The sequence below is a fragment of the Salmo trutta genome, chromosome 38 (genome assembly GCF_901001165.1).
Source record: "Salmo trutta chromosome 38, fSalTru1.1, whole genome shotgun sequence".
Lineage (NCBI taxonomy): Eukaryota > Metazoa > Chordata > Actinopteri > Salmoniformes > Salmonidae > Salmo > Salmo trutta.
This window is the reverse complement of record NC_042994.1, coordinates 8,867,285-8,892,953: the sequence shown is the minus strand read 5'-3', so window position 1 is coordinate 8,892,953 and position 25,669 is coordinate 8,867,285. Positions and strand designations below refer to the sequence as shown.

Here is a 25,669-nt window from a genome sequence, read left to right as displayed (position 1 = left end):
AAACCGTGTCCTTTAGGTCTTGCAGAAATAACATGTGCTAAACGCTAATGTCAGTATAAAGTCCGTAGTCAGAGCTAGGGTTGCAAAATTCCAGGAACTTTCAATTCCTTTCCAGGTTTTTCTGATGTCCCGGTTGGAGGATTCCAGATTTCCTGCTGTTCCCTTCTGATTCCGGAAATCCTCCAGCCGGGATTTTGGAAAAAAAATTGAATTTATTGAAAGTTCCCAGAATTTTGGAACTCTAGTCAGAGCGCTTACTTTGCAGAAGATAAGAGATGTCACTGTAGGACCCAGGTAGGCCCGGTGGGCCGGGAGGTCCAGGGGGTCCGAGCATGCCCACCATACCCTGCTCTGATGACAGACGGATGCCACAACCAATCACAATCCTGAATTCTTATCATGTGACTATTTTAAATCAATTGAACTACTTACCAAGATCCACCTGTAGGTTCCGGCCAACCATTTGGGAAACACTTGCACACACTATGGTTAAAGAAGCTAATGGTGTGTGTATGAATCGAAATGTGAATCTGACAAGGCTGTGTCACAGTGATTCCTTACCATTCATTAGATTGAGGACTCGTCCAGCCACCTCATTGGTATTAAAGCCATAGCCTCCTCTCCATGGGATCCCTGGGATGCCAGGAGGTCCAGCAGGGCCAGGAGGACCGACGATGTAGTGTCGCACTTCCTCCCCTGAGAGAGGTATGGATCAGGCAAGGGCACATCACTGACCATTGACTGTCTCATGACACAATGTTATCTCTTTATTTTCGTCCCGATTATCAACATTTGTGCTCAAACATCTGACTTACTCTGTAGAAGGCTGATGATGTCATTTAGCGATGTACTGCCTCCACCTGGAGCGCCAGGCGGGCCTGGAGGTCCAGGCACCCCACTAGCAATACCTCCACCTGAAATGTCAACAGAAGTATTAGATCCAGGTAAACATACAATATGATATAGTTTATATATGTAATGCTTTTGATAAGATGTTGGTTTGTCTGGACTCACTCTGGATGTATGCAATGACGCGACTAGCAAGGTCATCCACTGACTCCACTGATCCACCACCAGGGGGCCCCGGTACGCCCGGAGGACCCGGAGGACCCGACATGTACTCCCTGACACCATCGCCTCCATGAAGGACAACACAATACACAAGTTACTGCACTGCTAAACAGTAGCGTAGAAAAGGTTTTAGATCATTAGGCACCCTTTTAGTTAGCATCAACTACGCAAACAACATCTAAATCATGTTTGTCGACCATATTGTCCCACGGAGGTCACGTATGCTGTCAAATATGCTATCAGGAGGTATATCTCACTGATCATCCCCAAAGCCAACACCTCATTTGGCCGCCTTTCCTTCCAGTTCTCTGTTGCCAGTGACTGGAACGAATTGCAAAAATCGCTGAAGTTGGAGACTTTTATTTCCCTCAACAACTTTAAACATCAGCTACCTGAGCTGCTAACCGATCGCTGCAGCTGTACATAGTCCATCTGTAAATTGCCCACCCAATCTACCTACCTCATCCCCTTACTGTTTGTATTTTATTTACTTTTCTGCTCTTTTGCACACCAGTATTTCGCTCCTATGGCCTATTTATTGCCTACCTCCTCATGCCTTTTGCACACACTGTATATAGACTTTCTTTTTTTCTACTGTGTTATTGGCTTGTTTATTGTTTACTCCATGTGTAACTCTGTGTTGTTATCTGTGTCACGCTGCTTTGCTTTATCTTGGCCAGGTCGCAATTGAAATGAGAACTTGTTCTCAACTAGCCTACCTGGTTAAATAAAGGTGAAATAAAAAATTGAAAAAATATATTGTAACGGTCTTTGGATGGACGTAGTTTAGCCCCAATCCTTTTCATTGGAGGTAAGAAGAAAAAGCAGATAATCTCACTCACTCTTGAGGTATTCTGTGATGTATTGACGGACGTCCGGTGTTCCATCCCCAGACCCAGGTGGCCCATCACGGCCGGGTTCCCCGGGAGGTCCAGGTGGACCTGGTGCTCCAGGGGAACTCCTGGATGATCCACCACTGGAGTAGCCAGGGATTCCTGGAGCACCTGGAACGCCAGCCTCACCTTATAAAAATATAAGTAGGCTTAATTAACTTACACAAATGATCCACATTGGGTGATAAACATTGTTAAAGTGATGTTCCAGAGATTTTGTATAATTTTAGCCAGTAGATTTGAAAATAGTGCTCATGAGCCAAAACAGGTCCCAGTTTTAATTATTTTTTGCAATTCGTATGATATGTTACGAATGTATAAGTACTTAAGATCCCAGACTGCATCTTTTTAAAGGGGTGTAAGGGTGTACCTTTTGGACCCGGTTGCCCCTCGGGGCCCTCTGGACCTTGGGGCCCTGGAAGTCCACTGTCCCCTTCTGGTCCTGGACCTCCAGGTTGTCCCTGGGGTCCAGGGAAACCTGGGGAGAAAACAATACAATGAACAATACAACATATACCCACAAGGATTAAGTAAATTCAGAAGTAAATGTTGGTTGTAACCCAAGCGACAGTTTAACTATGCTTCTGATAAATATTTGATCCACCCACCGACACCGGGATCTCCGGGAACTCCTGGTAAACCGGGCTGACCTGGGTCACCTGAAACATAGATCAAATTGCGTTAAGGTCGACATTTTAAGTCTATCACTAAGTCTGCCATGTAAATAGTATGTGACTGAGCCAGTTCAAAACAAATCAAATGTATTTATATAGCCCTTCTTACATCAGCTGATATCTCAAAGTGCTGTACAGTTCATAGCCTACTATGATATCAATCCAGCCCTTTGACATGGACATGCCTTTAAAATTGCTTACCTTGGTAACCCTGGGGTCCTGGTTTACATTAGGAAACAAGAAAATGATTTACAAGATGAGTGCACATAACTTCTGTTTCGACCAAATTGACTATGATAAAAACACAAATGGTATAGACAGTGAGTTGGACCCCTCTGTACCTGGTGATCCCGGAAGACCAGTTGGGCCAGCAGGTCCTGGTGGTCCAGCGAAGAAGGTTCCTGAAAGGCAACACAGCATTACACTACAACATTACATTGCGTTACATTACGTGACCTTCCATATCATACCATATCATATGGGGTGGCAGGTAGCCTAGTGGTTAGAGCGTTGGACTAGTAACTGAAAGGTTGCAAGAGCGTTGGACTAGTAACTGAAAGGTTGCCAGATCGAATCCCCGAGCTGACAAGGTAAAAATCTGTTGTTCTGAACAAGGCAGTTAACCCAATGTTCCTAGGCTGTCATTGAAAATAAGAATTTGTTCTTAACTGACTTGCCTAGTTAAAAAAAGGTAAAATATATACTGATCAACAGCTTCTATCTTGACATCTTTGACAGTAGAGTCATTGTGATTGTGTTGAGTGATCAGATGGTAACAGTATGGAGAGTGTAGTGTAGTTTTGGTAAGGGCCACCTACCTGAGTTGGGCACAAAGCTACCTGGCTCTCCCTTATCTCCTCGGGGGCCGGGCACACCAACACCTGTGAGAGGAATGGGTCAGGTTGAGTTGAAATTCATCAAAATGGTTTGAAAAGGAACTTTGCAACAGATGACGCAAACCAGTTCTTACAATAGCTTAATTATTTTACAATATAATTTGAATATAATATTGTACATTCTTCTCAGGTAGAAATGTTATGGTTTACCTGGTACACCTGGCTCTCCTTTAGGACCTTCAGGACCTGGGAGACCCTTACCTGAGAAGGAATAAGGTAAGAATTAGCTTTATAAAAAGGACAGAATCCATAAGAAAAAGGGATCAGAACAAAATAAAATTTTACAGCGATCCGTCCAAAAATACATTGAAGTGCATGGAGAATGAACCACATGGCTTACCTAGAAGACCCTGGGCACCTGGTTCTCCTGGGGGCCCTGGAGGGCCAGGTGGGCCAGGAAGACTAGCCACAGGTGCACGTTCTGTTGTAAGGGGTAAGGTAAGTGTAGAGGTAATAAGAAAGTCATACACTATAACGAGTCTAAAACAAGAACATATTTTCAGCCAAACATACTCACTCTCTGTGGTTTCCACAGTCTGTACAGTAATGCCAGGCTTTCCCTGGTCTCCCTTCTCTCCTTCCTCTCCCTTTTCTCCCCTGGGACCTATAGAGACAGAGCCAATGAACAATCAAAGGGAAAGTACGTACAGTATGTGGACCCTGATGTCTCATTGGATATCTGAGAAATAAGTCTTACCAGGCGTTCCAGGAAGACCAGCAGGGCCAACAGGACCTGAGGAGACACAACATAAGCACTGAGCATGCAGCTTACTGTACCTGAAAGTCTATGAGGAACTTCATGAAGATCTCCAACATCTAGATCTTCATCCAGATCTGGTCAAGGCGATACAGTGTTTACTCAAACTGTAGAACGATGTCTTAGAACAGTGGTTCCCAAACTTTTTATAGTCCTGTACCCCTTCAAACGTTCAACCTCCAGCCGCGTACCCCTTCTAGCACCAGGGTCAGCGCACTCTCAAATGTTGTTTTTTTCCATCATTGTAAGCCTGCCACACACACACTATACGATACATTTATTAAACATAAGAATGAGTGTGAGTTTTTGTCACAAGTGGGAAGTGACAAAGAGCTGTTATAGGACCAGGGCACAAATAATAATGTAATAATAATCAATCATTTTGCTCTTTATTTAACCATTTTACATAAAAAACCTTCTTTGTTCATCAAAAATTGTGAATAACTCACCACAGGTTAATGAGAAGGGTGTGCTTGAAAGGACGCACATAACTTTGCAATGTTGGGTTGTGTTGGAGAGAGTCTCAGTCTTAAATAATTTTCCACACACAGTGTGTGCCTGTATTTCGTTTTCATGCTAGTGAGGGTCGAGAATCCACTCTCACATAGGTACGTGGTTGCAAAGGGCATCAGTGTCTGAACAACATGATTTGCCAAGACAAGAAACTCTGAGAGCAGCCCGATCCAGAAATCTGGCAGTGGCTTCTGATTAAATTCCATTTTCACAGAACCGCTTGTTGCAATTTCGATGAGGCTCTCTTGTTCAGATATTGGTAAGTGGACTGGAGGCAGGGCATGAAAGGGATAACGAATCCAGTTGTTTGTGTCATCTGTTTCGGGAAAGTACCTGCGTAATTGCGCACCCAGCTCAATCAAGTGCTTCGCTATATCACATTTGACATTGTCTGTAAGCTTGAGTTAATTTGCACACAAAAAAACAATACAATGATGGAAAGACCTGTGTGTTGTCCTTGTTAATACAGACAGAGAAGAGCTCCAACTTCTTAATCATAGCCTCAATTTTGTCCTGCACATTGAATATAGTTGCGGAGAGTCCCTGTAATCCTAGATTCAGATCATTCAGGTGAGAAACAACATCACCCAGATAGGCCAGTCGTGTGAGAAACCCGTCATCCTGCAAGCGGTCAGACATGTGAAAATGATGGTTAGTAAAGAAAACTTTAAGCTCGTCTCTCAATTTAAAAAAACGTGTCAATACTTTGCCCCTTGATAACCAGTGCACTTCCTCTCCCTGTTGTAAAAGTGTTACATAGTTGCTGCCCGTATCATTCCATAATGTAGAAAATACACGAGAGTTCAGGGGCGATGCTTTAACAAAGTTAACCATTTTCACTGTAGTGTCCAAAATGTCTTTCAAACTGTCAGGCATTCCCTTGGCAGCAAGAGCCTCTCGGTGGATGCTGCAGTGTACCCAAGTGGCGCCGGGAGCAACTGCTTGCACACGCGTTACCACTCCAATAGGTCTCCCTATCATGGCTTTTGCACCATCAGTACAGATACCAACACATCTTGACCACCAAAGTCCATTTGATGTCACAAAGCTGTCCAGTACTTTAAAAATATCCTCTCATGTTGTCCTGGTTTCCAGTGGTGTTCAGAAGAGGATGTCTTCCTTAATTGACCTCCCATAAACGTAACGGACATATACCAGGAGCTGTGCCTGGCCCGCCACGACTGTTGACGCATCCAGCTGTAACGCATATAATTCACTGACTTGTATGTGAAGCAGTAATTGTTTCAAAACATCTCCTGCCATGTCACTGACGCGTCGTGAAACAGTGTTGTTTGATGAAGACATTGGCTGTATGTTTTGTTTTGGCCTTTCCCCCCAGCAATGTCCCAGCCATATCTGCAGCAGCAGGAAGAATTAAGTCCTCCACAATAGTATGGGACTTGCCTGTCCTAGCCACTCGTTAGCTCACCATATAAGACGCTTCTAGCCCCTTCTTAGTAATGATATCTGTTGCTTTTATGCATGTCTTACTACTCGAAAGTCGTCTTTATTCTTGCTCAAAAAACTCCCGTGGCTTATTTTTCAAATTGTCATGTCTCGTTTCTAAATGTCTGCGCAAGAGTGAAGGTTTCCCGCGAGAGAGTAACGGTTAATGTGATTGGATGTTCATTATTTGACTAGGCTACCTGTATTTGACATTGTGTTGTTATTTCACTGAACACTAGATGGTTTAATTTATTTTTGGCAGTGAAATGAGGCTACTCAGGCGAGAAACAAAACTCACCCAAATGTATAGCCCCATTGGAAAATATAAATATACTATTTGAAAATGTGAAGACATTTATTTGGCGTACCCCAGACGGCATTGCGCATACCCCAGGAATACCTGTCTTAGAACATTTTAGAATTTAGAGCTTCAGTACCAACCTGAGAGTCCAGGGGATCCGGCAACACCAGCGGGACCGGGGCTGCCTGGAGGTCCGGGGATGGCAACCGAACTGGAACCAGCTGGAATTTGAACAGGAGATTGACCAATGACCATCCATTACTTAAGGATATGTGATGCTGTCCTACTGTGGACACTGTACTATAAAGTCATCTCAAGAAATATTTACAGCTGTATATGTACAGTGCCTATCCACCAGTGTAGCGATGTCTCTAATTTGCCTTGTCGTTTCCTCTTACTTACCTGCATTGATGATTCTACCAGGTTCTCCAGCTTCGCCTAGAAGATAACATGATGATAGATTGAATGAAAGCATAATCCTGTTTGACTAAAGATATAGAGGAAGTATGTAATAGGTACATTACCTTTACCTCCAGGCTGACCTGGATTACCTGGTATACCTATACGGGGTAGAGGGGGAGGGTTACAAAAATGTTATAGCCTGCTGTACAATATTTGAGGAACCATGCATCTGAAATGTAAATCAAGGAATGATTTTGCATCAAAGAGTCATACCTGGTGGACCTTGAAGCCCGGGAATGCCTACAGCGGAAACAAGTGGAAAATGTATGTTATTGAATTTTAAATAGTGAATACTAAGCATCGATGGATGGATGGATATATGGATTAAAAAATGGATTAATTGATTTTACCTGGGAGGCCTGTATCTCCTGGAGGTCCTGCTGGTCCTCTGGGACCTGGCAACCCATCCAATCCCTTGTCACCTGGAATGATACAGGTATCAATTATCCTGTAAAAATCTAAAAGTTGTTATATGGACAACTCGATTTTTCAACCAAAATATATTGTTGTGGTTTCTATCTACCAAAGGATGTTGTTTTTCTTACCTCTAGAGCCTTTTTCACCGTCAGCCCCGGGAGCACCTGTTGAATAACACACATACAGAATTGATAAGAGTGAAGAATTTAACTGTTACAGTATCTATATTCGGACAGCCTGAGATTATTCTAGCAGCACAATCTTTTCTTCACTACTCTGTTCACTTACCTGTGGGTCCTTTGGATCCCTTTGTTCCGTCTGGTCCTGGAAGTCCTCTTTGACCTGGGTCACCTATGATGACGGAGAGGGTACATAACCACTATGAAATGTGCTTACAACCCATTTTCACACCAGTTTACATATGTAGTGCATATTTATCTCAGTGATGTGTTATCCTAGAGAAGGAGGAGAGAAGAAATAAAGAGGAGACACAAAGTTCTGAATCCCATGTGATTCTAACTATTCAGGGCAGACAGATACACACCTGATGTTCCGCGGGGTCCTTTCTCTCCTGGCTCGCCCTTATTTCCTGGAGGTCCAGCTGGTCCCTTCTCTCCTGGAAGAGGAGAGAAACAATAGGCTTACTGATATGATCTTTGTTTGATGCTGCAATATGTAACTTTTTGGGCAACCTGACCAAATTCACATAGAAATGTGATTTATAGATCTGTCATTCTCATTGAACGTAAGTCTAAGAAGTGCTTGATTTGTTCTATGTGCACAATTTCTATGTTTCCATTCTTAAATTCAGTTTTTGCGTCTTTTACTTTCGGTTTTTCAAACAGCTATTGAAAAGATACAGTATTTCACAGAGGTTTAGATGGCACAATGATTCTCTACACAATTGCTTGTTTTGTCACAAACTGAAATTAGGTGAACTATTAGATGTTTTGCAACCAGGAAATGGCAGAGCGACTTCTGCATATTACAACTTTAAAGCTAGAATCCTCCATTGAAAAAATAACAAATCCACCTCCCTGCCCCTCTTTCACTAGAAAAAAAACAAAGGAATGGGGCCTGGAGAAATGTAACCACTCTCAAATTCATAGAGAACAGGATGTGTAACAGTATTACTTCCGTCCCTCTCTTCGCGCCAACCTGGGCTTGAACCAGGAACCCTCTGCACACATTGACAACAGTCACCATCGAAGCATCGCTACCTATCACTCCACAAAAGCCATGGTCCTTGCAGAGCAAGGGAAACAACTACTTCAAGGTCTCAGACCGAGTGACGTCACCAATTGAAACGCTACCAGTGCGCACCGCTAACCAGCTAGCCATTTCACACCGGTTACAGATGCAAGGACTGACCATCCATGGTATCAAATGTATAGGTTTCACCACGTTTTGAGGCTATACAGTCTTTGTTTACATTTGTATTCTTTACTAAAATGTTAGTAAAGCAAGCTTATTTTTGGGGTTCTGATGGAGTATGACAATTAAACTAAGCTCATGAGGCATTAATAAGTTATGCTCTTCAACAATCAATGGGTATCATAAATGTTTAAGTGAAAAAATGGATGTATCAACTAAGGTTTCTAGTTATATTTGTGGCTTTCTCTTAGTGAATCTAAATCAAGCAAATAGGCCTGCATACAACACATCTCAACATGTTGGTCTAGAATACCTTTCGGTCCTGGAGCACCTGCTTCACCTCGGAAACCCTGTGGACCAGGAGTTCCTAAAGAAAAGTGACAAATACACAACTTTAGAAATCACATGCTTGTGTCTTCTTCCAATACAATGGTACATGAAAAGGGCAAAGAGCACTCACCTGGGATACCTGTAGCACCCTGACCACCCGCTGACCCTGGAAAACAAAAATAAATACACTTTAACAATGGCGGCCAACAGTTACAGTCTCAGTGTTGATGAATTGCGTTTACATTTTAGTAATTTAGCAGATGCTCTAATCCAGAGTGATTTACAATTTGGGATAGTTTAATGTATCTCATCAATCTAGATGTATTTCCTGCATTGATGATGACCTTTGGCCTTACCTTTAGGCCCAACAGGCCCAGCAGTGCCAGCAGGTCCGGGGCCTCCAGGTTCACCAGGAGAACCTATGGCATCACATAACATTACATAAGAGCTTGAACAGGAACCCATAATTTAAATATATACATTTATGGATTTTTTCTCTGAAGATATACTGTGACGCCATCAAATACACTTATGAACATACCTTTGTCCCCTTTCTCTCCAAACCCTGGAGGACCAGGCTCTCCACGTGATCCCGTTGGTCCTTCTCGGCCCCTCTGACCTGGGGGGCCCTCTGCACCAGCTTCACCTATTCACAGATGAGAAGAGATGCATTGTGGGAGTGTGATAAAATAATTTATATGTTTAAAAGATAATGATTAAATAATTCTACCCTGAAACGTAACTAATTAGTAGTTAGTTGTTTATGTAGCATGTATAATGAATAATGAAAGTATTAAACATAAGTCCAACTAGGTTGGACTGGGAGGGAGATAAATGTGTGTATGTGTGTGCCGAAGAAAATACCAAGAACAATTAAAACTGTGTTTGGCTCGACCTGGCTACAACTCTGAGAAACTTATGATAGGACAGGGAGTACTTCTCAAGGTTTCTCTAATCTCGGGGGAATAGAATGGACAGCGCTGGGTAGTGATACACAGTGGTGAGAACTCTGGAGAAGCACACAACTCACCTTCTGTTCGTGTGTATGTATGTGCGTAGGATATCTACTGTTTGTGTGGATGTATGTGCGTAGGTAGGAAGTGAACTATAAAATGGATGTCTTTGTATAATGAACTTCAGAGTACCCTCGTGAATAAACATTTTGACTATTGTAAGCTGGGACTCTCGTCTGTTTCATTCAACCAGAATCTTACAAACTCTGGGTTGCAGACTGAGTAGATGAATTGAAGTTTATGAACATTGATAACGAAATTCACATAACGGAGTGAGAGTCTATACAGTACATTTCTCATTTGTTGCAAGATTGAGATCTTGTAATTTTAAGTCAAATTGTGTCCTTAAGTATTACCTGCATTTCCTTTAGGTCCCCTCGGGCCCTCCTGTCCACTGTGGCCCATCTGACCTGGAGGACCTAAGGAAGAGAAGCCGGACATCAGTCTGCTATCATTCAGCAGATGATTATTTACTGCAGCCACTCCAGAATAAAACTAGTAGTTTGTGTTCCTACCTGGTAGGCCAGGGAATCCATTATCACCTGAAATGAATGAATGAATTCCATTTGTACAGTATAACTCTAACATGTACAGTATTTGCTGTGTGACGTCATTGAAATTAAATGTAGGTCTAAGGCTCACTGACCTTTGACTCCTGGACCACCTTGGTCACCTGAAATAAAACAGCTGAAATGTTCATCAACAGACACAGCCAAAACTTGCTCTGCCAATACAGTTTGTTTCCATCTATGGATGGATGGATCCATCTATGTATGTTTCCATGTCCATGCAGTGGATGCCCTACAGTACCTTTGGTCCCAGGCTCTCCTCTCGCTCCTTTCATTGAATGTGCAAGTGTTGCTGTAACAAATAAATAAAAAATGTTGTCAATATATACAATCCAATAAAAACGACACATGTATAACATGTTTCAAAAATATTCATACAATTCACAAGTTTGCATGATTTTGGATTTGTGACTGAATCATTCCTTTGTTTTAATGGTTGAAAAGCTCAACATATGCCCACAAAACACAAGGCTGGTGCACAGTGTAAGTTCTGGTTCTGGTTCTGTACCTCGTACAGTATCGGACTGCAGCTCAGTCCTGACTATCTGCTGAACTGCCCTTTGCAGAGCTACAGGGTCTTGGCCTGGTCCATTAGCTGATCCTGGACCTGCTCCTGCTGCCACTCCCAGATTGATACCATTATCAGAGCGGAGCAGTGTGGTAGAGGAGGGAGAGGAGGTCTTGTCTATGTATGCAGACTCCAGAGGGTCTATGATGTTGATGTTTGAGGAGGAGGAGAGGCGACTGGAATGGGCTGAGGAAGAGCTGGAGGCTTGTTCCAAGGCATCCACACGAGCTTTAAGACGTTTGACTTCTTCGGCTGTAAGTGGTTGGAAGAGAAAGAGAGGGAGGGGGAGAAAATTGAGAGGGAAACAGAGAGAAACAAGGACAAAGATCGAGTGAGAGAAGCGAGAAACAGAGAGAAATACAGGGGAGAAAGAACAGAGAAAAAAACAGAGAGAGATTTACTTAGACACGGATGTAACTCTAGCTCTCTATGACAGAGACAACCACATAAATCCAACCACCCCAGTGCCCTACAGCTCCCCTCCTCCTCTCTTACCCAGGGCGATGAGTCCCAGGAGGAGCCCCAGGAGGAGCAGAAGACCCAGCAGGAGGCCCAACAGCCACTTCCACCAGGAGCAGCAGGACCAGAAGCCCAGACCTCCTCCAGACTCGTCCTTGTGTATCTCTGATCGGAGAGAGAGGTAGAGGACACGGGGGTCAAGAACCAGCATCAGTAGAGTATCATGAAGAATGCATAAGAGTAGGCATTTAGGGCTGAAGATTGTTACATTGGGATTCAGCCATTTCAATTTCAAAGTATAGTTAGACTATACCTGCATAGGTTGCTTTGTCTTTCGTTGACACTTTCATCAAGGATCCAGCTTTAAAAAACAGCAGTGGAAGAACAGTTTGTTGGTAACACAAGTCAAGGTGTGGTGAAAATGTCTATTCACTTCCATTATCTACCGTTCGTTTCTGTGGTTCTGGCTGTAGCTGTCTCCACAAAGCCGGACACCTTCTTCTTCTCCTTCTTCAGTGAGTCCTCAGAATAGGCTAGAAAATGTGAAAAGGTAAGTAAACTTCACCATAACTCACAGACAACGGCTAACACTAAGACAGTGGGACTGTAGTATGTTATTGGGCATGGAAACATTTAAGATCTGATAGGACTGGTACCATTTTCCCTCAGAAGGTTCTTCTCATTGAGCAGACAATTGAATATTTAGTAAATATTATGTATTTAGTGAAAACCCTCCTCTATGTGTACATTTCTGGTATTACTCGTGCTGGATTGCAATATTCCGGTAACTTTCCCCCAATTCCCATGTTTCTAGAAATCATGTTTTGAAGATTCCCAGAATAAGCAGGGAATCTGGAATCCTCCAACCAAGATTTCAGGAGAACCTGGGAATTTTGGGAAAGTTACCGGAATTTTGCAAACATAAGGCTCTTACAACAACCTCTCGCTCAACGTCAGCAAGACAAAGGAGCTGATCATGGACTACAGGAGATGGAGGGCCGAGCACGCCACCATACACATCGATGGGGATGTAGATTAGTGGGTCGAGAGCTTCAAGTTCCTCGGCGTCCACATCACTAAGGATCTATCATGGTCCATACACACCAACGCAGTCGTGAAGAGGATAATGCAACGCTTCTTACCCCTCAGAAGGCTGAAAATATTTGGCACGGGCCCTCAGATCCTAAAAACGTTTTACAGGTGCACCATTAAGAGCATCTTGACAGGCTGCATCACCGCCTGGTATGGCAACTACTTGGCATCCAACAACAAGGCGCTACAGAGTGTTGAGCGACCCAGTACTCCGAGCTCCCTGCCAACCAGGACCTCTATACCAATTGTCTAAAAACTCCAGCCACCCAAGTCATAGACTGTTCTCTCTGCTACAGCATGGCAAGTGGTACTGATGCACCAAGTCTGCAACCAACAGGACCCTGAACAGCTTCAACCCCAAAAACATTAAACTGCTAAATTGTTGGTTAAATAGTTAGCCAAATAGCTACCCGGCTATCTGCATTCAGCCTTTTTTTTTTTTACTCATCACATACGCTGCTGCTACTGTTTATCATCTATCCTGTTGACTAGTCACTTTATTCTTAGTTATATGTACATATCTCCGTCAATTACCTCGTACCCCTGCACATCGACTTAGTCCTCGTACCCTGTATATATAACCATTGTGTATTTATTATTACTTTTATTATTACGTATTATTAATTTTTCTATTATTTTTCTATTTTCTTTCTCTCTGCATTGTTGGGAAGGGCCCGTAAGCATTTCCCTGTTAGTCTACATCTGCTGTTTACGTAGCATGTGACCAATAACATTTGATTTGATTCGAGTGTTGCCTACCAATAGCAGTGGCAGCAGAGGAGAACTGTTTGCCAGTATCTTTGGCCATGATGAGTCTCTCCGTCTCCTTTTTGACGGGAGCGTTCTCTTTCTCCAGCAGCATGAATTTGTATTCTTTGGCCTCTTCACCGGTAGGACTGCTGGGCGCCACTGAGAAATAGGCAGCAAAAACATTCAGTATAAACTGGTAAGTGTCATGAATACATGATAAGATAGAGTAGGAGAGGATATCCTTTTACTGCAGTGGGCTAAATCAGGCTCACATCGAGTGTTTCTTGGTAGTCTTAAACAAATCTACTTTTAGACAAAAGTAGACACCTCACACACATGGTTATGGGCTTAAAAACAGAAGACACCTGTACCATGTCAGATATAGAATTTAAATGATTACATTTTGTGTTTGCATCCCAATATTACACTTCATATACATCAAACAAGAGGAAAAATATTAATAACATTCCACCCATGAGGCAACTAGAGGGCGATTTGGTAATTTGACTGCAGGAAAGCGCTATACTTGTCTTCGTGCTGCCGCTGCTTGTACATATATACATCAAATCAAATGTTTTATGTCTATGGTTGCCTAATTGTTATCTATGCAAAACAAAGTATTTTGGACTCACCTGTGTTTGTGGACACCCCTGTGCTTGTGACATTTTTCTGCACACCATAGACTGCCAAAAATAGAAAGACATGCAGGGTGAATTTAACATGATTTAAACGTGTGAAATATAACTCCCACAATGAACATGGGCATTATTCTCTTGATCCCAGTGGATTTCTGACCACTCAACACTCCATCCATACCTGTTTGTGCGTTGACTCCATTAGCTGTTAGGATACTGCCAGTGGTGGTGGCCAGGTTCTTCTGCATACCGTGAACTAGAGTTGGACAAAGGAGAGAAAACATTCAATACTTTTTCTTTTTTCTTTTATTTCACCTTTATTTAACCAGGTAAGCTAGTTAAGAACAAGTTCTCATTTTCAACTGCGACCTGGACAAGATAAAGCAAAGCAGTGCGACACAAACAACACAGAGTTACACATGGAGTAAACAAGTGTACAGTCAATAACACAATAGAAAAAAAAGAAAGTCTATATATAGTGTGTGCAAATGGCGTGAGGAGGTAAGGCAATAAATAGGCCATAGTAGCGTAGTAATTACAATTTAGCAGATTAACACTGGAGTGATAGATGAGCAGATGATGTGCAAGTAGTGATACTGGTGTGCAAAAGAGCATAAAAATAAATTAAAACAATATGGGGATGAGGTAGGTAGATTGGGTGGGCTATTTACAGATGGACTATGTACATCTGCAGCGATCGGTTGCTCAGAAGGCTGATGTTTAAAGTTAGTGAGGGAAATGTACGTCTCCAGCTTCAGCGATTTTTGCAATTGGTTCCAGTCACGGGCAGCAGAGAACTGGAAGGAAAGGTGGCCAAAGGAGGTGTTGGCTTTGGGGATGATCCGTGAGATATACCTGTTGGAGCACGTGCTACAGGTGTGTGCTGTTATGGTGACCAGTGAGCTGAGATAAGGCGGGGCTTTACCTAGCATAGACTTATAGATGACAATACACTACTGAAGGGGGGGGTTCTATAGACCAGTAGGGATTGTCAAAAATGACAAAATACTATAAAGATCAACGTATCAACATTTTTAAATATATTTAATTAAACTACATGTATTTGTATTTTAAAATACAAAAATAAGTTTGCAAGTAAACAGCACAAACAGCAACAATATTCTCAGTAATGGTTACAGAAACGTTTCACTTGCTATGACTGTGATATGTTGTTGTTTATCTACCTTAGTTGAATACACTGACTCTAAGTCACTGGAAAAGAGTGTCTGCTAAATGACCAACATGTAAATTATGTGAACATACTGGGTATTTTTATTGGCCTTGTTCCGGGGTAGAGCTCATTAGAATACTACTCAGAATGCTTTGCAATTGTTCATTTTTACATATACATTTATATTTAGTTAATTTAGCAGACGCTCTTATGACACCATAGTGCCATCAGACGTCTGATACCAGGGCAGGGTGACAAGGAAGCCACAAAATTGTGAATGATATAAAAAATGGCAGTGGTGGGAAAAGTACTCAATTGTCATACTTGAGTAAAAGTAAAGATACCTTCATGGAAAATTACTCAAATAAAAGTGAAAGTCACCCAGTAAAATACTACTTGAGTAAAAGTCTAAAAGTATTTGGTTTTAAATATTCTTAAGTATCAAAAGTAAATGGAATTGCTAAAATGTACTTAAGTATCAAAAGTAAAAGTATAAATCATTTCAAATTCCTTATATGAAGCAAACCAGACGGCACAGTTTTATATTTTTTTATTTTTATTGACGGATAGCCAGGGGGCACACTCCAACACTCAGACATAATTTACAAACGAAGCATTTGCGTTTAGAGTCCACCAGGTCAGAGGCAGTAAGGATGAGTGTGTGAATTGGACCATGTTCCTGTCAAAATGTAACGAGTACTTTTGGGTGCCAGGGAAAATGTATGGAGTAAAAAGTGGTTTATTTTCTTTAGAAATGTACCGAAGTAAAAGTAAAAGTTACCAAAAATATTAAAAGTAAAATAAAGTACAGATACCCCAAAAAACGACTTAAGTAGTACTTTAAAGTATTTTTACTTAAGTACTTTACATCACTGAAAAATGGTATAGAAAAGTATTTTGTATTTTGAAAATACAAATTACCGCTCTCGAAAGTATCTTATTGCAAAATACATTGGAGTGAAGTTCAGCCCAGTGTAATACAAACAACTAAATACTCAGAAATAATTTAAATACATATTTCAAATACATGTAATACAAATACTGCCCATCTCGGCATACCAGTCACTTACTTTCAAATCTGTGAAGGGAGGGGAACATGTGAACACTTCGGGAGAAAGAGAAGATTATTGGGACGCACCGATAGAGAGACAATAGATGTTGAGGGAGATGTTTACCAGTGCTAGAGGCAGAGAGTCCAGAGTTCATGGATGTAGAGCTGAGGGCCAGGTTGTTCTGAAGCCCTGTGGCTGTAGAAACATTGATAAACACCAACATCGAGTGAGTCACACCCACAGTAACATATACAGTACTCATTGACAATGAAAAAATTAGGAGACATTTTCTTTTTTACGATTTTTATGTCATACACAAATCTAGTTAATTTTAATCATGTCCTTTTTATCTCTTGGATTAAATCTGTTAATTTATATAAATTAACATTGATGGTGTGAATGATTACATTCAGAATACATTTCTGTTGGCACAATTATCACTCCGTATCATGCCAATATTATTATTTTTTTTACCCTTATTTAACTAGGAAAGTCAGTTAAGAACAAATTCTTACTTTCAATGACAGCCTAGGAACAGTGGGTGCCTTGTTCAGGGGCAGAATGACAGATTTGTACCTTGTCAGCTCAAGGATTTGAACTTGCATCCTTTCAGTTACTAATCCAATGCTCTAACCACTAGGCTACGCTGCCTAGTAGTAGTAATTGTGACTGTATATTTGGTGATGTCTATTGCTGACCTGTGAGTGTGGTGGGTGAGTGTTGGAGGGTGGAGGTGGGGGACCGGTTGATGGCGTTGCTGTGGTAACCATAGCCTCCAGCCGTGGGGCCTGACCACACGTAGGAAGGCATTCCTAAATCCAGGGTGGCGCTGTTGTACTGGCCTGGGAGAGAGGGAACGGGTTAACTGGTTTTATGTATGTTTATTTAACCTTTACTTAACCAGGTGAGTCAGTTAAGAACATATTCAGGCCATCTAACGCATCAGTGATTCTTTATGTACTTATTTACTTGTGTAATTACTACTTATGTACCTATTCATTTATTTCAGAGTGCATTTAAACATTTATTTATTACAGCATTTATTCATTTACCATATTCATTTATCATGATTATACTGGTGAGAGTGTGTACCTGACTGGGAGCTGTTCGGCCTGGTTCTGGTCTCTACGCTGGCCTTCCTGGGGATAGGGAGGGTGCTGGTGGGGGAGCGAGGGGGGCTGATGCTGCTGGAGCGACTTCCCTTCAGCAGCCGCTTCACATCATCCAGCTCCGTCCCTACACGCCACGGAGGAACAGACTCTGGTGTCATCTAACGTCACTTAGGAAACGTACAGTGTGCAGGCTTTTCAACTGTTTTTTAATTATAAAGACCGATTTTTTTATCAAACTGAATTTATCTTCCATATTCAGCTTATCTTCAAGCATCCACGTTCCATTTCCTTTCCACGTTTTCTGACTGAGTCATATTGTCTCCCTATTTGTTGAAGTCAAACTAATATCATCTTGGTCCACGTGTATTTTCCAGGGCAGGTCGGGTGAGTCATAGGTTAGTGATAAGAGCTCGCGTGGTATTAGGCAACTCACATCTTTTGGCTGTGGGGGAGGCACTCTGCAGTCTGCATCTGATCTCACTCTCTGGAACAGGACACACAGAATAGAATAGAATAGAATAGATTAGAATAGAGTAGTGTAATCAGATGTGTTCTATTTTATTAAAATACAGCCACTTAAAATTGCTAAAAAATAATAAGTGCATTCTGCGGTAGTGTGTGGTCTGATTGATGGTGCTGTGCGCTAACAGCTAGTACCTCTGCTGTGGCTCCGCCCTCTGGTGGGTGTACTGGCAGCTGCACTTGCTGCAGCTGAAACAATCAATTATCAAAAATCAATTATGTCATTTTTAATATCCACTTTTATTAAACATAGGAATGAAATCCATTTTGAAGTCACATTTAAGATTGGTAGTTACCATATTCTCTCCTTGTGTATTCCGGAGATGAGTTTCCACTGGATCTTCCTGAATTCATGTAAGAAAAACACCGCTATTGATTACTTTTCCTTCTTCCTGTCATAACTGAAGTCATACTTCAACTTCCTAATGATATTCTTAATGACATTATTATTGATATCTGCACCTGTACTAAAGAGCATCAGAGGACCTTAGGTAGGGCCAGTAGTTTCCTGACCACATGACATGACTAAGAAATGGTTGCGCTCCCTCGCTCAGACGTTGCATGCGTCAGCCAATGGTTACGTGCCACGTCATCAACTGTGTCGTTGACTGACAGATTGCTATAACATATGATGTGGTTAGCTAAGATCTGGCAGGCATCAGCAACACCTAAGCAGAGGAAAGCGCCCGATATCTGATCTTAGGCCCCAGAGGTCATGTGGTCAGGAAAGAAATCCTAGCCCTGGATATAAGGCTACGTTCATAACCAAGTGGGACGGTGATATTTACCACATATGAAGGGGAAACGTCCACTTGAATGCCCCTCCAACTGGTAATTACTAGTGGGAACCTCGTCTATTATCCCTGAGCTTCGACTTCTCCCACATGCTGACCTCTGACATCTACTAAGGAAATGACCTTGATAAGAGCATTTTCAGCAGTTAAATGCAACAACAAAACATTATTTAAAAAAAGCAATCTATTAATATGGTTTTTGAACCCTATAATTAGTTTACAAGCATGATAGCTGTACGTTTAATTTATGTTTGACGCAGCTTGTTGGCCATTAGCCAATCTGTGTCTCCCAATGAGTTCAGAGCACTTGAATGCATCCAACTGTTATTTACGACTTCACAACTGGTAATTACCACCTTCCCACTTGGTTATGAACACAGCATATGAATAGGGTTAACCTTTGACCTTGTCACTGACCTTCGTAGCCCATGGAGCGGGCGATCATGGTGGTGGTCATGCTCTTTCTCTCCATGGGGGTGGGGGAGAAGCTGACAGCAGAGGATGCAGACCCCTGTGCCCCGCCCCTCTTCACGCCACCTGAACCCGCCTCTGTCGAGGAGCTGTAGTTGGACCTGGTAACCGTGGAAACGGTCACAGAGCCCAAGCCGCCGGCCGACATTTTGGCACTAGAAGAATCCCCTCCTCCAGTTCCGGTACCAGAACTAGAGGCAAAACCAGAACTAGAACCAGAACTGGAACCAGTGACAAAGCTGCCTCCTCCTGCTCCTGCTCCTTTGGAACTAGAGACAAAACCAGAACTAGAACCAGAACTGGAACCAATGACAAAGCTGCCTCCTCCTGCTCCTGCTCCTTTGGAACTAGAGACAAAACCAGAACTGGAACCACCAGTAAGACTGGAACTGGAGCTTGACATAAGACCCCCTCCAGAATTGGAGAGGGAGCTGCTGGTTTTGCTAGCCCCAAACGATGCCCCCGAGGCCCCTGAAGACCGAAAAGCTGCGCCAGAGGCCCCTGAAGCACCGGAGGATAAAGAGGGGGACTCTATAGTGGTAATGGTGGTTGATTTGCTGACGGATCCCCCTCCGTACCCAGATTTAGCTCCACCCCCAGACCCGGCTGCAGCAGAGGAGGATACTAGCACTGAGCTACTGCCTCCGGTGATGGCTCTACTGGTAGACTCTCCTCCTCCAGTAGAGAGCAGCCCACTCCTCGAAGAGAGACCGCCTGAGGCTAGAGGATGAATGGAGAAAATAATGATTAGGACTTATACAGAGCGGAGAGAGAGTGACTTTTTCTTATACAGTAGCCTGACATATAACAATGTAGCCAGGGGGTTCATGCACCCCCAAAATCTGAGGGGGCACAAAGTACCTGAGGATGGTTGGGGGGGGTATGGAAGGGGACTACTCTAACTTGATTGATAGCCTGAAATTGCTTCATGGTAGCTAGTTACGAGGTTGGGAGATTGGGAACCTATCTGAGCTAGCTGAAGCCAACTTCATAAAATTGCTAAGTGGCTAGTGGTATTAAAGAGAAGAAACAAACAATCACCAAAAAAGTATATATATTTTTTTATATAGGACAAATCTCAGGGGGCACTTGCCTCTGTGCCCCCTATGGGCATGATGCCTCTGAATGTAGCTTAGCTGTCTATATATCTATTGAATCCTATAAGTAATGGATTGTATATCAGATACCATAAGAGTTCTATAGGAGCATCTAAGCTCTTTCATTGGAATAGTTTAGGCTGTTATTGACAGTACAAGAAAAACGGTCTTTTACAGGATTCTGACTGCAGTCCAAACGAGCAGGCGTTAAAAAACTGGCACACTGTGCCAAAAAAGAAAAATAACACAGATGTATTTTTGGATCTAGATTTTTTTTAAATGTAGACTTTTTCCACTGGCGCTCTGTCTGAGCATGTCTTGAACATGTTATGGCATAGCTACTGCTGCTGCTACCACTGCTCTGAGAGATGACCTTCCTCTCCACAACCGAAACTCCACTAGAACTGCTGGAGGACACGCTCTTCTGGTTGGAGACGACAGAGTTAGTGATTCCCTCTTGTGGAGAAATGAGGTACAGTCAGAGACCAATGATGAGGACTTGGGTCCTGTTCAGTGATGGAAAAGGTACCCAAAAGCCATACTTGAGTAAAAGTAAAGATACCTTAATAGAAAATTACTCAAGTAAAAGTGAAAGTCACCCAGTAAAATACTACTTGTAAAAGTCTGAAAGTATTTGGTTTTAAATATACTTAAGTATCAAAAGAGAAAATATAAATAATTTCAAATTCCTTTCATTAAGCAAGCCAGAGAGCACCATTTTCTTGTTTTTTAAATGTACGGATAGCCAGGGACACACTCCAGCACTCAGACTTCATTTGCAAATGAAGTATATGTGTTTAGTGATTCTACCAGATTAAAGGCAGTAGGGATGACCAGGGATGTTCTCTTGATAAGGGTGTGAATTTAAATCATGTTCTGTCCTGCTGAGCATTAAAAATGTAACAAATACTATTCGGTGTCAGGTAAAATGTATGGAGTAAAAAGTACATGATTTCCTTTAGGAATGTAGTAAAGTAGAAGTAAAAGTTGTCAAAAATATAAATAGTAAAGTAAAGTACAAATACCCCCAAAAACTACTTAAGTAGTACTTTCAAGTATTTTTACTTAAGTACTTTACACCATTGGTCCTGTTTGAATACTTTAGAAATGCATCCTCCTTTTTTTTCCCTTGAGGGAAGCACAGATCTATGAGTGATTGAATAGGTGCAAGCAAGGTTACCACCCGTTTACTTCACCAATCTAACCATTCAGATCTGTGATTACATCAAGGAAGGTAGGAAGGAAGGATGCATTTCTGAAGTAATCGAACAAGGCCCCAGACTGCTGAAAATTATCATGAATTATAATCACTACCAATAATGATAGTATGAAAATATATTTTTTTATTAATTATAGATACTCAACGTTCGGATGGACAGAGGATAAATTCATATTTATGGGATATTATATTCACAGGTACATGTAGTGTGTATAAATGATGAAAACCTTCAGAAAGGACACAACTCACTTGGCGGCAGTGATGTCAACCGGGTTGTTGTGGTTACTGTTTCTTTGACAACTATGGAAAAAAAAGATACATTGACAATTCAGAAATAGGTTTCATGTTAAAATGTATTCCTGGCCAACAACACTTGTAATAATCTATTTGAAGAGTACCAGATTCAATATCATGGTAAACTGCAATGATGTGTTGTGGCCGATAGGTGACATCTATAGACCATATTTGGTCATTGAGAACGACTACAAAAAGACACATTTGGATTTGTGTGTGTCATTCCAAACCTTCAGTCTGTATCAAAATCAAAACAAGCTTCTATAAAGCCAAAACAGCAAAGCAAAATATAACATCTATTTTCTCTAGAATATTCAGTGACTTCTTACCCTTGCCACCGGCACCAGCATTTACAATCTTGGTTGTCGTTAGATTGTCCATCCCATATTAACTGTTTCAAAACAGAACATGTATTTATTTTTACATCACATTTATCACACTGATGCATGCAGAAAAATCTAAGGAAGTTACTGTATGGAAAAATCGAAATAACTAACAGGACTTCAAACTATATAGATTTGTCAGAATTTGTATTTTTTAGGGAATTTTTACAAAGTAGTTCTCCATATTTGGCATTATGTACTACTAGTACTCTCTCTCTCTCTCTCTCTCTCTGTTTCTCTTGCTCTCACACTCTCCCTCTCTCTGCTATGAACATTCCACAGTTCCCTGATTGAGAATGTGTTGTTGATTTTAAGCGGAGACCATAGCCTTGGGCAAGCCAAGGTGTGTACTGTGTATTGTATTCACCTGATAAATGAGAGCTCTATTTATAAGGAGCAGTGATTTACTGGCGGTGCCTATAGATTTTCCTGTGAAACTGAAAGGGACTCTGAAATCAGATATGGGTGTTGAAATCATTTAGAAGTTAAGTTCACTATACCACTGATACAAGATTTCAGTCATGGCCAAAGGCTCCTGTCTAATAACATAACATGACATAACATGACATAACATACCATAGCATAACATAGCATAACATGACTTAACATATATCTGACACAACAGCATCTCTTGGACGGGTTGTTTCAATAGCATTGACTGATGGATGTAGTGTGGACAGGTTCTACAACAAAACCATGGTCAGGATTTAGCCTACACTAGGAAGGATAAAACTGTAAAAATGTACAAATACACTGGCCACAAATGGATGCTAATGGATATAAAAATTGGGAAAATACTGTGTATATTATTCTAACGTAAGCTCATCTCCTTATTAAAGAAAAAAATGTAATCCTCTCTCTAACTCGTCAGTGTTATTTATTGTGGACGCTAACATGAACAAGGCCAGACCTGTGTGGATTCCTTATTGGCTGCCTCAATTATTCTCATCATCCAAATAAGCCTGAACTTACAATTGCCATGTAGATTTTTTTAATTGATTACTTGAATCATTTGACACATATTTGAATACTGAATTCTATGTGAAATGATGATGTATTATAAATACTGAATAGGCTACCACTTGAATCACTGTCATTCAGAAATTCATGTACACTATTGAATATGAAATATGACCACTTGTAAAGTAAAGAATGCTTTATAGCTACCCCCAAATGGTACACAACGGTGTCATGTTACATAGTAGATGACCTATGACCTCTAACTAGCATCTCCAGGTCAGGAGGGCAGTCTATGTCTGTGTCCAAAATGGCACCCTATTCCTATAGGCAATCCAGAGCCCTATGGACCCTGGTCAAAAGTAGTGCACTTTGTAATGACTATTTACTTTAGGGTGCCAATTCAGACACTTAACACACAAATACTAATAGGATTATCTATACAAATAGATGCCGATGAAATCATCAGTATGTGGTGGTAATGACCGTCAAACACAGTTCAATTACTTGTTTTTTGCCCTCAAGAAAAGCGAAGGAAGATGTTGAGGTTGAGAGAAGGAAGTATCAGTTGCCATAGGCTGTGTGTACATGTATCTCACACCTGTGTATCACCCCTTCAGTTACAGGCTATTTGCAACACTCTCCCTTCCACAGCCACATAGTGGTGAGAGGAGACGTATCCGTTTACCAGATGTATCCGTTTACCTCTTTGATGTATATGAAAAAAACACTGGCATTCTAAGCACTGAATCCATCACAGTCTTGATATGGTGCAATATACTGCTATACTACCTAACTGGCACATTGGATTTGGATTTGCAATTAAATGATGAAATTATAATTAAGGGTAGGCATAATTACCGGAAGGCATAATTTGGCAACAATTAGGCATAATATCTCAAAGAGCTTAATTATGCAGACAGCAACACAATTATTCCAATCGGCACTTGAATTTGGAGGGATGAACATGTGAATGTGAGCCAAAACAATAAATCAGCGTTCCTCCTCAAAATGTGTAATGACTGTGTTATTATGTATACACAGGTGAGACATAAACAGGGGATAGATTAGTACTGCCTCTATTTGGTTTGTAAAAAAATGTAAAAAAGGATTATGCCTACCTCCGTTTTCCAAAGATGATCTTCCTCTCCTCTCTCCTCTAGTTCCACAGAAAATGATTTGGTGGCACCAGCGATCCTATGTTCTTCTGCAGTATCTCCAGGTGCGTTATGGATATGGTCCGCGGTGTTCATGCGCTGTATGTGCCTGGCCCGTTTATGTATGAGTCTTTTCTGACTCATTGCTTCTACCGTACCAACATGTTGGAACAAAACAGCTGGAACGGTACTGTGACTTCAGCCGGTGACAGACACTGCGTTTTGATAGGGGGGGGGGGGGGATGTCCAGGGAAAGGAAAAGTAGATGGGTGGATGAAATACTGTAAATGAGTGGATAAAATATGGATGGATTTGCGTAATTATTAGTATTTTTCTAAATAAGAGACATAGGCTATTCTAGTCCATTTGGGATATTTACATACTCTATAGCAAGGAAGTAAATACATTTCTGCATTTTGCACTGCATGGCCTATGATGCAGTTGAATTTGAACTTGAAGTTGAAAAAGGTGAAAAATACAACTAAAACATACCTAGATAATTCTGAATGTTAACATGGACTTGCTTTGTTTATTTAGGCCTAGTTAAGACAGTGAGTAGTCTAGGCCTATCGAGTTGCAAAGTTGAGAGAGGAAAATAACTTCATTCTTTTAAATCTGGAAATGTACATAGTCTACTTATATTACATAGTCTACTTATAGTCCATGTGCAAAGCCTAGGCTACTGTGATGGGGTGTTTTATTTTGAGTTGCGTGGGAATCATAAAGTAGCATCAAATTCCACAATGTGTATCCAAACGGCCATTCGTTTTTTTATTTGGTTGGGCAGTGACTTCCTTGCTCGTCATAAGGCTATCTATCATGTAATCCCACAAATGAACTAAAGAGAAAGCTTCTGAATATAAGACACAGGTGAGGGCGTATATTTGCACGGATGAGTTTGTTGGCATGCTTGAATCTTGGAGAGTCAGTGAGGCCTGTTGTTTAAGTGTATTACATCCACATGGTGTCAGATTCCCACCTGAACCAGGAATGCACTATGGCCTCTATTTATATCCAGTGTAGCTGAGAAAAACAATACATATTTCCACTGTTTTCCCTCCTCAAGCATCCGGATCTTACAGTGATTAGACAAAAATGTATATTTAAAGGTTGGAGTGATTTGAGATTCTACAATGAAAGGATTTTAATACGACCATGTACACACCCACCTGTTTTTCTCCTAAAGTTTACACTGTTGTTATTGGCTGTGCATGAATTAC

At 41.5% G+C, this 25,669-nt stretch overlaps 1 protein-coding gene across 3 annotated transcripts in view; it reads right to left on the bottom strand.

The window, feature by feature from the left end:
• Positions 1-24,644, bottom strand: part of LOC115178555 (collagen alpha-1(XVII) chain-like) — a 33,075-nt gene extending 8,431 nt beyond the window's left edge. The window contains exons 1-48 of one of the 3 annotated variants that reach the window (XM_029739812.1): positions 24,414-24,644; positions 22,282-22,343; positions 21,908-21,958; positions 19,921-20,062; positions 19,289-19,689; positions 18,374-18,421; positions 18,213-18,266; positions 17,989-18,039; positions 17,536-17,679; positions 17,142-17,285; positions 16,567-16,638; positions 14,402-14,476; positions 14,218-14,268; positions 13,595-13,744; positions 12,190-12,276; positions 12,057-12,104; positions 11,780-11,908; positions 11,225-11,536; positions 10,958-11,008; positions 10,794-10,820; positions 10,663-10,689; positions 10,504-10,566; positions 9,676-9,780; positions 9,491-9,553; positions 9,265-9,300; positions 9,118-9,171; positions 7,975-8,046; positions 7,719-7,781; positions 7,559-7,594; positions 7,364-7,435; positions 7,227-7,253; positions 7,076-7,111; positions 6,954-6,989; positions 6,692-6,772; positions 4,232-4,267; positions 4,052-4,138; positions 3,875-3,955; positions 3,685-3,735; positions 3,457-3,519; positions 2,980-3,039; positions 2,840-2,857; positions 2,573-2,623; positions 2,335-2,442; positions 1,914-2,093; positions 1,015-1,137; positions 816-914; positions 562-696; positions 259-351 (exon numbers count right to left, since the gene is read on the bottom strand). In XM_029739812.1, the coding sequence (XP_029595672.1) occupies positions 259-351; positions 562-696; positions 816-914; positions 1,015-1,137; positions 1,914-2,093; positions 2,335-2,442; positions 2,573-2,623; positions 2,840-2,857; positions 2,980-3,039; positions 3,457-3,519; positions 3,685-3,735; positions 3,875-3,955; positions 4,052-4,138; positions 4,232-4,267; positions 6,692-6,772; positions 6,954-6,989; positions 7,076-7,111; positions 7,227-7,253; positions 7,364-7,435; positions 7,559-7,594; positions 7,719-7,781; positions 7,975-8,046; positions 9,118-9,171; positions 9,265-9,300; positions 9,491-9,553; positions 9,676-9,780; positions 10,504-10,566; positions 10,663-10,689; positions 10,794-10,820; positions 10,958-11,008; positions 11,225-11,536; positions 11,780-11,908; positions 12,057-12,104; positions 12,190-12,276; positions 13,595-13,744; positions 14,218-14,268; positions 14,402-14,476; positions 16,567-16,638; positions 17,142-17,285; positions 17,536-17,679; positions 17,989-18,039; positions 18,213-18,266; positions 18,374-18,421; positions 19,289-19,689; positions 19,921-20,062; positions 21,908-21,958; positions 22,282-22,333 (4,045 nt within the window). In that variant the 5' untranslated portion in view covers positions 22,334-22,343; positions 24,414-24,644. Of the gene's footprint in view, positions 1-258; positions 352-561; positions 697-815; positions 915-1,014; positions 1,138-1,913; positions 2,094-2,334; positions 2,443-2,572; positions 2,624-2,839; positions 2,858-2,979; positions 3,040-3,456; positions 3,520-3,684; positions 3,736-3,874; positions 3,956-4,051; positions 4,139-4,231; positions 4,268-6,691; positions 6,773-6,953; positions 6,990-7,075; positions 7,112-7,226; positions 7,254-7,363; positions 7,436-7,558; positions 7,595-7,718; positions 7,782-7,974; positions 8,047-9,117; positions 9,172-9,264; positions 9,301-9,490; positions 9,554-9,675; positions 9,781-10,503; positions 10,567-10,662; positions 10,690-10,793; positions 10,821-10,957; positions 11,009-11,224; positions 11,537-11,779; positions 11,909-12,056; positions 12,105-12,189; positions 12,277-13,594; positions 13,745-14,217; positions 14,269-14,401; positions 14,477-16,566; positions 16,639-17,141; positions 17,286-17,535; positions 17,680-17,988; positions 18,040-18,212; positions 18,267-18,373; positions 18,422-19,288; positions 20,063-21,907; positions 21,959-22,281; positions 22,344-24,413 lie in introns of all 3 variants that reach the window. The other 2 variants (XM_029739813.1, XM_029739811.1) reach the window with 2 other exon arrangements.
• Between the last annotated feature and the right edge of the window lie 1,025 nt (positions 24,645-25,669).